The 12,877-nt window shown below is 54.3% G+C and overlaps 1 protein-coding gene across 5 annotated transcripts in view; it reads left to right on the top strand.

Annotated features, from left to right (window-relative positions):
* Positions 1-12,877, top strand: part of RHBDL3 (rhomboid like 3) — a 58,970-nt gene that overhangs the window by 7,477 nt on the left and 38,616 nt on the right. For 3 of the 5 annotated variants that reach the window (XM_034942125.3, XM_008971291.5, XM_008971290.5), the window contains one exon: positions 11,377-11,535. The exons of the other annotated variants lie outside the window; for them this stretch is intronic. In XM_034942125.3, the coding sequence (XP_034798016.1) occupies positions 11,377-11,535 (159 nt within the window). The remainder of the gene's footprint in view (positions 1-11,376; positions 11,536-12,877) is intronic. 5 annotated transcript variants of the gene reach the window in all.

Genomic DNA, 12,877 nt, shown 5'->3' with positions numbered 1-12,877 from the left:
GCCTCAGTTTTCTCATCCGTAAAGTGCCAGCCTAGTACCTTCCCCCCCACGTTGTTGTGAAGACGGGATGCTGTGTGTATAGTGCTTGGCACAGTATGTAGTGAGCACCTCATAAATACTGTTGTGTGTTACAGGAATTTAAACAAGTAAAAAAAAAAAAGACATATAATAGAGTAGGTTTTTTTGTTTTTTTGTTTGTTTGTTTGTTTTGAGACAGAGTCTCACCCCGTTGTCCAGGCTGGAATGCAGTGGTACAATCTCAGCTCACTGCAACCTCTGTCTTCCAGGTTCAAGTCATTCTCCTGCTTCAGGCTCCGAAGTAGCTGGGATTACAGGCATGTGCAATCACACCTGGCTAATTTTTGTATTTTTAGTAGAGACAGGGTTTCACCATGTTGGCCAGGGTGGTCTTGAACTCCTGGCCTCAAGCAATCTGCCTGCCTCAGCCTCCCAAAGTGCTGGGATTGCAGGCGTGAGCCACCGTGCCTGGCCAGACCTCGGTCTTGAATCGAAGTGTTCAGAGCCCCAGTTGGGGTTCCTTCCACCATATCAGGCTGCCTGCTTTAGGGGAGAAGCTGAAAAATCACATTTCCCCTGATCTTTCCAGAGAGAAAGGAGAGAAGGTTTTGGACAAAGGCTGCCTGGGGAGTGTTGTGCATGGCAGAGGGTGAAGGGTGAGACGAGGCGTCTGGCCATCAGGTAGACAGGGCTAGCACTCCTCTGTCTGGTGTTCTGATCTGGCAATTCCTGCTGGAGCTTTACTTAGTGGTCTATCGTGACACTGGGGCCATTGTCTTGTGCTAGAGAAACCAGTCCGTGTGTGGCTTAAGCTGTGAACAACTAGAGGTAGCCCCCATCACCATTCCCCAGGCTTTTGTGAAGCAAGGTACAGGTTGAAATCAGTATATTTGGGTCAGTAAATATTCTTCGAGGGAGCAAACATTGAATGTCTAACTGCGTGCTTATAAATTTGTTGTCTCATTTTGATCTCTCAGCAGCCCTGTGAGGTGTGTGGTGCTGCACCTCAAAAGAGGAAACTGGCTAGGTGCAGTAGCTCACACCTGTAATCCCACCACTTTGGGAGGTTGAGAGGGGAGGATGGTTTGCTTGAGGCCAGGAGTTCAAGACCAGCCTGGTCAACATAACAAAACCCCTTCTCTATTTAAAATAAAAAGGGAAAGTGAGGTTTGAGGGGGCGGAGCTTGCCCAAAGACAGCAGTGAGGACCTTCTGCGGCAGTCGCGTGTGTTTATGTGTGCATGAGTGTGCATGTGTGTGTATGCATGCATGTGTGTGTGTGCATGAGTGTGCATGTGTGTGTGCACGCATGCATGTGTGTGTGTCCCCACAAGGCTTCTGGGTAGCTCCTGAAATGGGCCAGGAGATGCAGGAGCAGCTGAGCACCCTCTATTCTTCCAGCCCTTTATCCTGCCTGCCATGCACCCGCTCTGCATCTTGCTCCCCTCCTTCTCCCTGGATCTGTTGGCTCTCTCTCCTCTGGGGGACCAGAGAGACCCTTTGGTGGCTGCCAGGAGAAGCAGCGGCGGCCAGCGGTTTAGGCTGAAGGGGAGAGATGGGGCGATGTCAGATCCCTCCCTGCTGACATTCACTCCCCACTCCCTGCCTGCAGTTCCCTTGAGACTCCTGGGCTTCATGGCCATGACTCGGCTTCAGTCCCTAGGCGGCGCGTCAGGCTGGGCCGGATGAGTCAGCATGGATGTTACATCTGTTCCTCCTGGGTACCCAAGGGCCTCTGAGTCACAGCCCCTGGCAGCCCCCTCAGTGGCCTCCCAAAGGCAGGGGCCATTCTGGAATGGGAAGGGATCCGTCTGTGTGCCTGGGAGGCCTTGTGAGGAGGTCGGAAGGAGGAGAAGGGGCTGCAGGAGTCCCCCAGGGGCGGGAAGGAATAGGCCCAGTGGAGGAGGCAGTCCCCCAACCCATGCTGCCCACCCCACCCATCCCCAGCTGCATGCGTTCCAGGGAAGGTGTGAGGTCGTTTCTTCCCCTCACTTCCCAGATGTTGGGAGAGCTGGGTGGTTTTCTGGAAGCATGCCGATTGTCAAGGGCTCAGCCTGAGTTCAGGCCAGGATGCCTGTCTCTCCCTAATCAGCCTGGCTGCCCCCATCCTAGGATTCGGCTGTTCGACTTTGGGCAAGGGGGATGCTCAGGAGGCTGCTTGGGGCTTTTGGGAGAAGCACCATGAGAGGGCTGAGCTGCCTCCCCCACCCCTCTATGGTGGCAGCTGAGGGAGCAGAAATAATAAAACTGGGAATCCCAGAATCGTGGAGGCTTCTCCAGCTGTCAGGGGCCTGGCCTGGCCAGATCCCAGGGGAGTAGGGGTCACAAGGGCCCCTCATGCCTCCATCTGGTCTCTCTCCTTCCCACAGAGGCTTGAGGTCTCTGAAAACCCCCTCCCAGCCCCAGCTTGAAGCAGGCCAGACTGCCTGGGTCCACCCCTTCCAGAGTGCCTCAGGCAGGGGGCATGTCTCTGAGTACCTCAATTTTTGTATCTGTTCAGTGGGACGAACCAGACTTACTCTAGGGTTGGCATGAGAATAAAAAAACAAAAAAAATGTGAAAGTCAGTATTTTAAAGAGTCAGGGGAAAAGGTCAGGGGAAGGGTATGAGGTGGTTTTCTCTATGGGACAAACCAGACTTACTCTAGGGTTGGCATGAGAACAAAAAAACAAAAAAAATTGTGAAAGTCAGTATTTTAAAGAGTCAGGGGAAAAGGTCAGGGGAAGGGTGTGAGGTGGTTTTCTCTATGGGTGAATTAGCATCCTCATTTGCAAGAAAGCAGAACTGGGAGAGAAAGCTCCTACTCCCCTAACCTCCCTGCTGACCTTGGCAGCTGCAGCCTGGACCTAATTTACGGGGCTGTAAATATCCATGAATGGGCCAGAGTTCCGTTTTGGGCTCTGGCCGTTGGGTGGGGAGAGCTCTGCTGAACCACAGACCCCTGGGCAGCCTCGTTAATTCTGCTCTGCTCAGAAGACGAGTAATGAGGCAGGGGGCCAGCAGTTGAGCCATGGTAACCTTCACCAGACAGCTGCCTGCACCGTACTCCAGCCCTAGCACAGTACTCCAGCCCTAGCACCTCACTCCGGCCCTAGCACAGTACTGCGGCCCTAGCACCGGACTCCAGCCCTAGCACCGTACTCCAGCCCTGGCACCTTATCCCAGCCCTAGCACAGTACTGCGGCCCTAGCACCTTACTCCAGCCCTAGCACAGTACTGCAGCCCTAACACCTTACTCCAGCCCTAGCACAGTACTGCGGCCCTAGCACCTTACTCCAGCCCTAGCACAGTACTCCAGCCCTAGCACCTTACTCCAGCCCTAGCACAGTACTCCAGCCCTAGCACCGGACTCCAGCCCTAGCACCGTACTCCAGCCCTGGCACCTTACTCCAGCCCTAGCACAGTACTGCAGCCCTAACACCTTACTCCAGCCCTAGCACAGTACTGCGGCCCTAGCACCTTACTCCAGCCCTAGCACAGTACTCCAGCCCTAGCACCTTACTCCAGCCCTAGCACAGTACTCCAGCCCTAGCACCTTACTCCAGCCCTAGCACAGTACTGCGGCCCTAGCACCTTACTCCAGCCCTAGCACAGTACTGCGGCCCTAGCACCTTACTCCAGCCCTAGCACAGTACTGCAGCCCTAGCACCGGACTCCAGCCCTAGCACACGTGCCTGTGCTCATTTCCCAGGGCTCATTCTGCCTTGGTGTGTGTACATGGGAGAAGACAATGGGGATCCGGGTGGGAACCTGCTCTAGATCCCAGGTCTCCACCTTCCTGACTCAAGAGGTCTTTACCCCAGTGGCAGCTGGTTCCTTGGCCCTGGGTACTGCCTTTGAGGTCCTTGAAAGTACTCACATCCCTCACTGAGGTCCAGGGCCTGTCTAGAGCATGGACAGAGAGAGGGTCCTCCTGGGAGAGAGAATTCAAGCCTTGGAGGCAGAGACCAGACGTGTGTTTGTCCTGAAAATGCAGCTGGTGAAAATCACACATACATCATAGACACAAGAAGACAGAGGTATGCCCTTCTCTCTCTCATGCTTCCCTGTTGCTGGGCAGATTCTGAAGCCTTGGCCTGGCTCATGGGCCTGCAGCTGGGAGGGGAGAAGCAGTGCTGCTGTCCTGGGTGCTGAGCAGGCAAATCCCAGCTCCAGCGGGGTTTGCTCCCTGAGAGCTCGGCTCAGTGGCCCCATTAGGCCAGTCACGGACTCCTCAGCCTCTTCTGAGGCCTGGTGTCCCCAGTCAACCCTCAGGCTGGGCCTGGAGCCCACAGACTTCTAGCATTGCTGGAAGACTCCAGCAAAGTGTCAGCTGCTTGGAGAGCCTATGCTACTCATGGGGCGGAAGTGAAAGGCTCTGGTTCTGAACCAGCGGCAAAGGGGCTAGGTTCACCAAAGGGAAACGTGACTGCTGTGGACTCATACCTTGTTCCCAAAGAGTGTTCCATCAAGTGTTACTGTGAAAAAATACTACGACCAAAGGTCAAATGAGTTTGAAGAATGCTGGGCTGAACAAAATCAGACAGGTTTCTCCAGCCTAAAACCTTGCAGAGTCCTTGATATGGTGCGTTATGACCCTCCAAGAGGTTTTTCCACTTGTAGGACCACAGAACCCTTATTTCAGTTACCATCAGGTACCTGGTATTCCACAGAACACACATTGGGAAACCCTTAAAAATCAGCTGGGTGTGGTGGCTCACACCTGTAATCCCAGCACTTTGGGAGGCTGAGGCAGGCAGATCACTTGAGGTCAGGAGTTTGAGACTAGCCTGGCCAACATGGTGAAACCCCATCTCTACTAAAAATACCAAAAATTAGCCGGGTGTGGTGGTGGGTGCTGTAGTCCCAGCTACTCGGGAGGCTGAGGCAGGAAAATTGCTTGAACCTGGGAGGTGGAGCTTACAGTGAGCCAAGATCGCACCACTGCATTCCAGCCTGGCGATAGAGTGAGACTCCATCTCAAAAAAATAAAAATAAAAATAAACTCAGGGGCTATGTTTCATTCAACCGAACAAGACAGAGAAAAACAAGGGAGGGCAAGATGGGACCAGCCAGCACAGTGGAGGAATCCTGAACTATTTCTGTCTTGACCGCGAACTCACTCTCTGACCTGGACTAGTTTATTTTGTTCCTTTTGCCCTATGCACCTGTTTCCCCATAAAACGAGTGGGATGCCTGGGCCACAGTTGATCCTTAGTGAATATGTGTTAGGTGGACACATAAGAGGATTGGATGAGGGTCTCTCAAACTCTCTTTAGCCACAGCACTCTAGTGATGGGAGAGAGTGCAGGCTCTCACCCCTCTGCCTGGATATGAATCCATCTGCACCTATTACCAGCCATTCACACTTGGGCAACCCAGCTCTTGGTGCCTCGGTTTCCTCTCCTGTAAAATGGAGCTCACAATAGTGTGTACCTCTTAGGGTTGCTGTGAGATTTAAATAGGGGGGACCACTCTCAAAGTGACCAAGTTAGGACACTTTGAGAGTAAAGGAGCTACTGTAAATCACACTCAAGGCTGGGCAGGGTGGCTCACGCCTATAATCCCAGCACTTTACGAGGCCAAAGTGGGAGGATTGCTTGAGGCCAGGAGTTCAAGACCAGCCTGGGCAACATAGCAAGACCCTGTCTCTACAAAAAAATTTAAAAATTAGCCAGGTATGGTAGCACATACCTGTGGTCCCAGCTACTCAGGAAGCAAACACAGGAAGATTGCTTGATCCCAAGAATTCAAGGTTATGAATTCTACAATCACATCACTACACCCCAGCCTGGGCAACAGAGCAAGATCCTGTTGTTTCTTAAACAAGAACAATAATAATTATTATGCTTGGACAACAGGTATATGCCAGGACTAACACAGAAAAACCAGGGTGTGTGGTGGCCTGAGGTTTCAGTCGAGGGGTGCCTGATACATAGCAAACTTTCCACACATATCAGCCCTTATCGTGTTGCTGTTCACCAGGATAGTATGCAGAAGGCCAGCACATAAACTAGCTCCGAATGGAGCTGCCCTGCCTGAGGAGGGCTGGGGGCTGCTCCTCAGTGCCCTCCCCAGCACCTCTGGGCCTTGGAGGCCCCATAGCCCCTAGAACTCTGCAGCGTAGTTTGAAAACCACTGAGTTTCCCTCCTGCTCCGTGATTTCTGATTCCCTGACCTGCTGTCCCTCTCCCCAGTGTTGCCAGGCCCCTCTGACAGCACAGACCCAAATGACCCCAGCCCTTCCTCACTCCATGTGGAATTGCCTGCTGTGATCCCGAATGTCCCATAGCCCCTTGACTGTGCAAAGATTCCAAATAGAAGATTGGCTGCCCTTGTGGGCTGCATGGGTTGTGGATTTCTCATTTTCTACCCCCCATTTCCGTATGGCACGCTTATGTGCACGGGGTGGGTGGCCCTTATAGCTCCCTGAGAAGAGTTTCTGCTTGATTGATGGAGAAACTGAGGCAGGGTGGTTGAATGAACTACCCAAGATGGCACAACAGCTGCGAGTGGAGCCTCTTTCTGGAACTCTCTTCCTCCCCTTGCCCCAGACTGGGGAAGGAGCCCCAGATGGCAGCAATACAAAGAGAGAATCTGGTGGGTCAGTTCCCCCACCTAGATGGGCTGAGCGCCCCAGGAATGGGTGCAGCATAGAGGATAGGAGAAGGCAGACCGTGTGGGAGGCCTCAGGCTGAGGCGAGCTGTGACCTAGAGGATTAGGGTCGGACGCTGGGTGCTGGTGCGATTAAAGGCCGAGGCAGGTGGGCGGGCCAGCTCCTCTGTGTCTTCCGCTCAGGCTAAATGTGGACTTGGCCGCCCCTCCCTCCAAGGCACTGAGCCCTATTCAGGAGGCAGCTTCCAGGACGCTCCCAGGCTCCTGGCTCCCTGCTGGGCCACTACGGCCCATTCACAGCCCACATTCTAACGGCTGCCCCGACCAGCCCCAGAGCAGCCCCGGTCAGGCCGCCTCAATCCCACCCAGCCCAGACCCCATCAGGAGCACCTCACTACCAAAGTGGGTGAATCTGGGGCACAGTGCCTGGGGGAGGGGAGCTTCAGGACCAGTGGCACGGTATTAACAAGGAAATTGCATTGATGGGGCTTGTTTTCCCGAAAGCTCCAAACCACAGTTTGGATCTGCCTAATGATCCCAGTCCTCCTTAAGCAGGCTGTGAAGGAGGAGGAAGGGTAGGATATGTGCCCAGAGAGGGTCAGCCACACCCCCATCACAGTAGGATGCTCCCAGCTTCGCTGCAAGGGAAGCTGGTCTGGCCTCCAAGCCCAGGCCCTGGTGAGCTGCTGCCCTGCGAGAGGAAGGTAGCCCACTTTGTAGATGAGGTAGTTGTGGCTCGGGAGTTTGCTGTAAATGACACAAACCCTGGTTAGTGGTGGAGACAAGCATGAGGTTTGCCTTGTTCCTTGCTACCCCTGAGTGAGGGGTGCAGCCTCTGTTAGAAACTCCCAGCTTCCTTCTGGGGCAATGGGATGCACCTCTCTCCTGCTTTCTGTGCACTCATGCTCTCTCTGGCTCTCTCTGTCTCTTTCTCCCTTTGCCTCCCTTTCTCTCTCCCCCATGCCCCATACCCAATGTCAGCACCTGCCCTTGCTTTCATCTTCCTGGGGGTGGGGGTGGGGGTTGAAAGGTGTCCTGTGCATTCATGGAGCCCAGGCAGCCGGCCCATTGCTGCCTCTCCCTCCCCCTGCCCCAGCCGTCCTCCATCCTCCGGGCATCCCCAAGGCCTCATTATTAGGGTAGCGGTGACCCCGCCCCCCATTGTCTGGCTTGTCTGGCCCTGCCATGAAAGGTAGAGTTTTGGCAGAGAACCGAGGCTCGGCCTGATTCCAGCTTGTTCTCTGCTGTCTGGAGCCTGTTACTATGCTTGGGGCAGGGCAGGCAGGCCCTGGTGGGGGTGGAGGCTTGAGGAGCCACAGGGCAGCCATGTCACTAGGACAACAGCAGGGAGCACTGGAGGGGGAGATTGAGGGGGAGAGCAGGTGGCTCTTTGTCTGGAGCCTGATCCCAGCACCCCCACCGCACCCCCACCCCACGGCCCTCCCCAGCCTGGGAGGCAGCCCCTAGGAGGGGATTGGTGCTTGCTCCCAGGGCACGCAAAGTCATTGGGCTCCCTTCTCCAGGCCGAGGCAGGAGAGACTGCACAAGCTGTGCCGCAGACCAATGGCCCTCCTGCAGCCCCCGCTGGGGGGCTTCCCAGGACTCCACCTGCTCCTTCTCAGCCCGCACCCCACCCCCTATCTACCCACCCAGAACAGGAGGGCCAGGCTAGTGAGACCCTGTGATGGAGTAGGGGTTGGCACAGGTGGCTTGTAGAGATGGGAGGGGTCCCAGGCACCAAAGAAACAGACCCTCCCTGGCTGTGGTTGCCACATTCCCTCTCCAGGGTCCATTTCCTTAGCTGAGCAATGGAGGAGGTCAGAGCTGTTGCTGTCCGGGGCTGTTTCCGGATTTAAAAATCTCTGCCTATGGTAGGGCTGTGAGACTCACGGAGCCCCTTCCTCTCCTGGGCCCGCACTCACCTCTTTGGTCCTTAAATTTTGTTCCTGGGCATCAGAGCAGTCCCTGGAGCTGGAGGTCAGTGGCACCTGGCCATGGCTTAGAGGAGTGCTCAGCTGTCTGGAGGTGGAATCCTGGCTCTGCCGCTTGCCGGGCAAATCACTTCACCTCCCCGTGCTAACTCTTCTGTGCCTCTATTTCCTCGTCTGTAATATGGGGACATGGATAGGATCTGCTACATAAAGTTGTGTAGGAGTCAAAGACATTATATGCATAAGGTGCTTAAACAGTATTTGGCTCCATGAAAACACTCAGCAAATATTAGGTGTTTTTATTCTTCAAGATCTTTACTGAGCAACAAGTAGGTGAGTTCCCTGAAATACTTGGTGTTGTGAACCAAACAGATGTCATCCATGAAACCTGGCATTTTGGCTTGAAGGTGGGAGATATACAGATTTAAAAATATGCCTCGGGGCCAGGCATGGTAGCTCATGCCTGTAATCCCAGTACTTTGGGAAGCTGAGGCAGGAGGATCACTTAAGCCCAGGAGTTCGAGACCAGCCTGGGCAACGTAGTGAGAGCCCATCACTACAAAAAATTTAAAAATTAGCTGGTTGTGGTGGCACACAACTGTGGTCCCAGCTACTTGAGAGGCTGAGGTGAGAGGATTGCCGAGCCCAGGAGGTCGAGGCTTCAGTGAGCTATGATGGCACCACTTCACCCCAGCCTGGGTGACAAGAGTGAGATCCTGTCTAAAACAAAAAACAATAGACCTCATTGGAGATGTCCTTTCTTGTTCAATTCTGTGGAGATTTTTTTTTTTCTTTTTTGAGACAGAGTCTCACTCTGTAGCCCAGGCTGGAGTGCAGTGGCACGATCTCGGCTCACTGCAAGCTCCGCCTCCCAGGTTCAGGCCATTCTTCTGCCTCAGCCTCCCAAGTAGCTGGGACTACAGGCGCCTGCAACCACGCCCGGCTAATTTTTTGTATTTTTATTACAGACGGGGTTTCACCGTGTTAGCCAGGATGATCTTGATCTCCTGACCTCGTGATCCACCCGCCTCGGCCTCCCAAAGTGTTGGGATTACAGGCATGAGCCACCGCGCCCGGCCTTCTGTGGAGAATTGAAATAGCCCATGACTGGGACTCCTGACTGTTGCTCTTTGATTTTCTCAGAAATGCTACACACAGAATCCACTTTCCTAAAATAGCCTTCATTGACCATCTAGAAAAGGCGAAAACGTGGGTTTGGTATTCCGGACTCCCTCGTCATGCACACACATACATCCTCAATGTCTGTTTGCCTTTTAAACAACTCACAGCTGCATCTCCAGGATGCAGTGGAGTCTTATGTAGGGAAGCACCTTCTGAACAAGAAAGCTCCTGGCGTCCAGGAGATGCTTGGTGTTAAAAGTGTTGCCGTGGGCATTGGGTGGGCTCCGTGAGGAAAGGGATAGAAATGATAAGGTCTTCTCTGGGAGAGGTGACTAAGATCCTGCCTTTTCTTCTTTTTTTTTTTTTTTTTTTTTGAGATGGAGTCTCACTCTGTTGCCCAGGCTGGAGTGCAGTGGCGTGATCTCGGCTCACTGCAAGCTCCGCCTCCCAGGTTCACGCCATACTCTCCTGCCTCAGCCTCCCGAGTAGCTGGGACTACAGGCGCACACCACCACGCCTGGCTACTTTTTTGTATTTTTAGTAGAGACAGGGTTTCACCGTGTTAGCCAGGATGGTCTCGATCTCCTGACCTTGTGATCCGCCCGCCTTGGCCTCCCAAAGTGCTGGGATTACAGGCTTGAGCCACTGCGCCTGGCCCGATCCTGCCTTTTCTAACTGAACTGATGAGGCTTTTCATGGAAAATCAGTGCCTGTCTGTTCATCTGAACACCCACTAGTTATTCATCCAACAAATCTTGATTGAGTGCTGATAATGCCAGGCTCTGTGCTAAGTACCGGGGATAAGTTGTGATACCGACCCGCGAGGCGCCGCGGTCCAAGGAGGAGGCAAAAGCAGACAGACATCAGTGTGGGCTGGAGGCCCAGAGGTCTGGACAGAACAGAGGGTTCCGTGAGAACAGGCCATGGCTGAGGTGAGCCTTCCAAGAGAAGGGCATATCTGAGTAGTCAGGAAGGGTGAGTCGGAGTCTTCCAGGGAGACGGAGGAAGAAAGGGAATCCCAGGCAGAGGGACCCACGTGGTGCAAAGCTGCAAACGATGAAAGAGCACGGTGTAAAACACACAGACGCGCACTCCTACTCATGCGCGCGCACAAACACCCCCCAAACAAAACAAAAACCACAGAGCAGAGTGTCTCTGGGGAGCCCCACCAATCCTCCCCGCCTGGGTGTGTGGGAGGGGCCATGGGAGGGCGGCCAGGGGCAGAAGGACTTGCAAGGCAGTGCTTCTTGCTCCCCAGGGCCCTCTGGCATCCCCCCTGGGGTCCCTCTGGCCCAGTCCCCTTTCCCTTTGCCAGTCGCAGCTGAAATGTCCTTCTCCTGCTGTCCTCTCACCCGTCCCAGGCCCCAGAAGTTTCTCATCTTCCTGCACTCATTGCCTTTTCATTCGCACTTCCCTCTCCATGGTGAGAGGAGGCGGTTTAACCTCTCTGAGCCTCAGTTTCCTTATCCACGCGAGATGGTTGGATTGGGTGATCCTGAAGGTCTGCAGGTCCTCTAGGGCTTTAAGTGATTGTCATTCCTATTTAGATGTTTCCCACGGGGGTCCTTGGAAACCTCCCAGACACTGACTGAGCCTCTGCCAGGGGCTGGGGACTAAAGCCAGTGAATAGTGGTGGAGATCAGGGCACCCACATCAGTGTGAAGAGGAGGTGGTGCCCTGCTGACCCTGCTGCTGTCTGCTTTTCCCTCAGTTTGACCCTGGGAACACAGGCTACATTAGCACAGGCAAGTTCCGGAGTCTTCTGGAGAGCCACAGCTCCAAGCTGGACCCGCACAAAAGGGAGGTCCTCCTGGCTCTTGCCGACAGCCACGCGGATGGGCAGATCGGCTACCAGGATTTTGTCAGCCTAGTGAGTGCTCTGGGGCCCTTGGTACTGGGGGGGACCTGTTTGAGGGTTGTGGCTTCCACACATTTAAAGGATTTAGGCAATTCAAAGGATCTGTTGGCCTGCAGCACTGAAAAAGTCCAGGCTTCTGAGGTGAAAGGGTGCCACCAAGGACTCATCTTCTCTTTGTCTCTAGACTCTGCCCTCCGCAGTGTCAGCCCATCCTCAAGGCAGCACCTGGCAATTTCAGACCCTCCTATTGTGGCAGCAAAGTGGCTGCAGCTGTTCCAGCCCTCATACCCTCAGGCTGTACCTTGCAGAAGGGAGGGAGGGAGAGAGAGAGGGAGGGAGGGATGGAGGGAAGGGGAGAGAGAAGAGGAGGGGAGGGGAGAGAGAGGAGAGAGAGAGAAATCCTTCTTGGTGTAACTCTTGCACAAGGCCTGGTATTTTCTCCCTCCCATTGGCCTAGATTGGGTCAGTAGGATGGGTAGATTGCATTAAATCAATCATTGCCCCACTCCTGTAGCTGAGAGTGGGGTCAGTTCCACCAAAATGAAGGGCTGCGAGTAGGTAGGGTATTGGTGGTAGGAGAAGGGGCTGGGGAGTGGGGGCCGGGAGGGTCAGTGCAGCATGTGGTAGAGCCAGAGCTCAGCAGGTCTGCTCAGCCGATGCTCTGGGCTGCCAAAGAGGCGGAGAAGAGAGGCCCATGGATCCTGCCCAGCGGTCTGTTATCTCGGAGCAGAGACTTCCCCTCACTGAGGGTTAGTGCTGCGCTATTTCAGGGGCTGCTGTGGACTGGGGTTCAGTGGGGTTAAGCAGGCAGTATTTCACCCACCATGGGATGCAGGTGACATCAGTAGAAAAGCGGGGTGAACAAGCAGGTTGAAAATAAGACCCAAAGTTTTTGCTGGGTTTCCCTATTGGTGAGATGGAGCTGGTCACCTCTCTTCATGTCACCCATGGAGGGAGCGAGAGTGAAATGACTTGTGTGAAGCACCCCAGACTCCTAAATTCAAAGGCACCAGTGATGGGGGAGCCGCCACCACTGGAGCCTGTCATTGTGCCACATGAGCGCTCTGATGCAGATGCCCAGGCAGAGGAGATGTTTCAACAGCCTCTTGGCTGAGGTCCAGCCTTGGTCCAAGGGTTGGTGTGATTGCAAGGAGCTGCTGTGGGGTTTTTAGGAGTGGAGGAATCGACTGCTGTTCAGAGTGGACCCAGGGAGCAGACCTCCTGGAGGGCAAGGGACAGAGCTGAGCTGAGCAGGGGAGGGGGACAGTGAGGATTCATAGGATAGGCAGTGAGGGTGAGTCCTGTGACTTGGAACCCAGCAGTGCCACCAAAGACCAGGCCAAAGGTTTGAGCC

This window comes from Pan paniscus, chromosome 19, assembly GCF_029289425.2.
Source record: "Pan paniscus chromosome 19, NHGRI_mPanPan1-v2.0_pri, whole genome shotgun sequence".
Taxonomy (NCBI): domain Eukaryota; kingdom Metazoa; phylum Chordata; class Mammalia; order Primates; family Hominidae; genus Pan; species Pan paniscus.
Note: the sequence above shows the minus strand (reverse complement) of the source record. Positions and strands in the feature narration are given on the sequence as shown.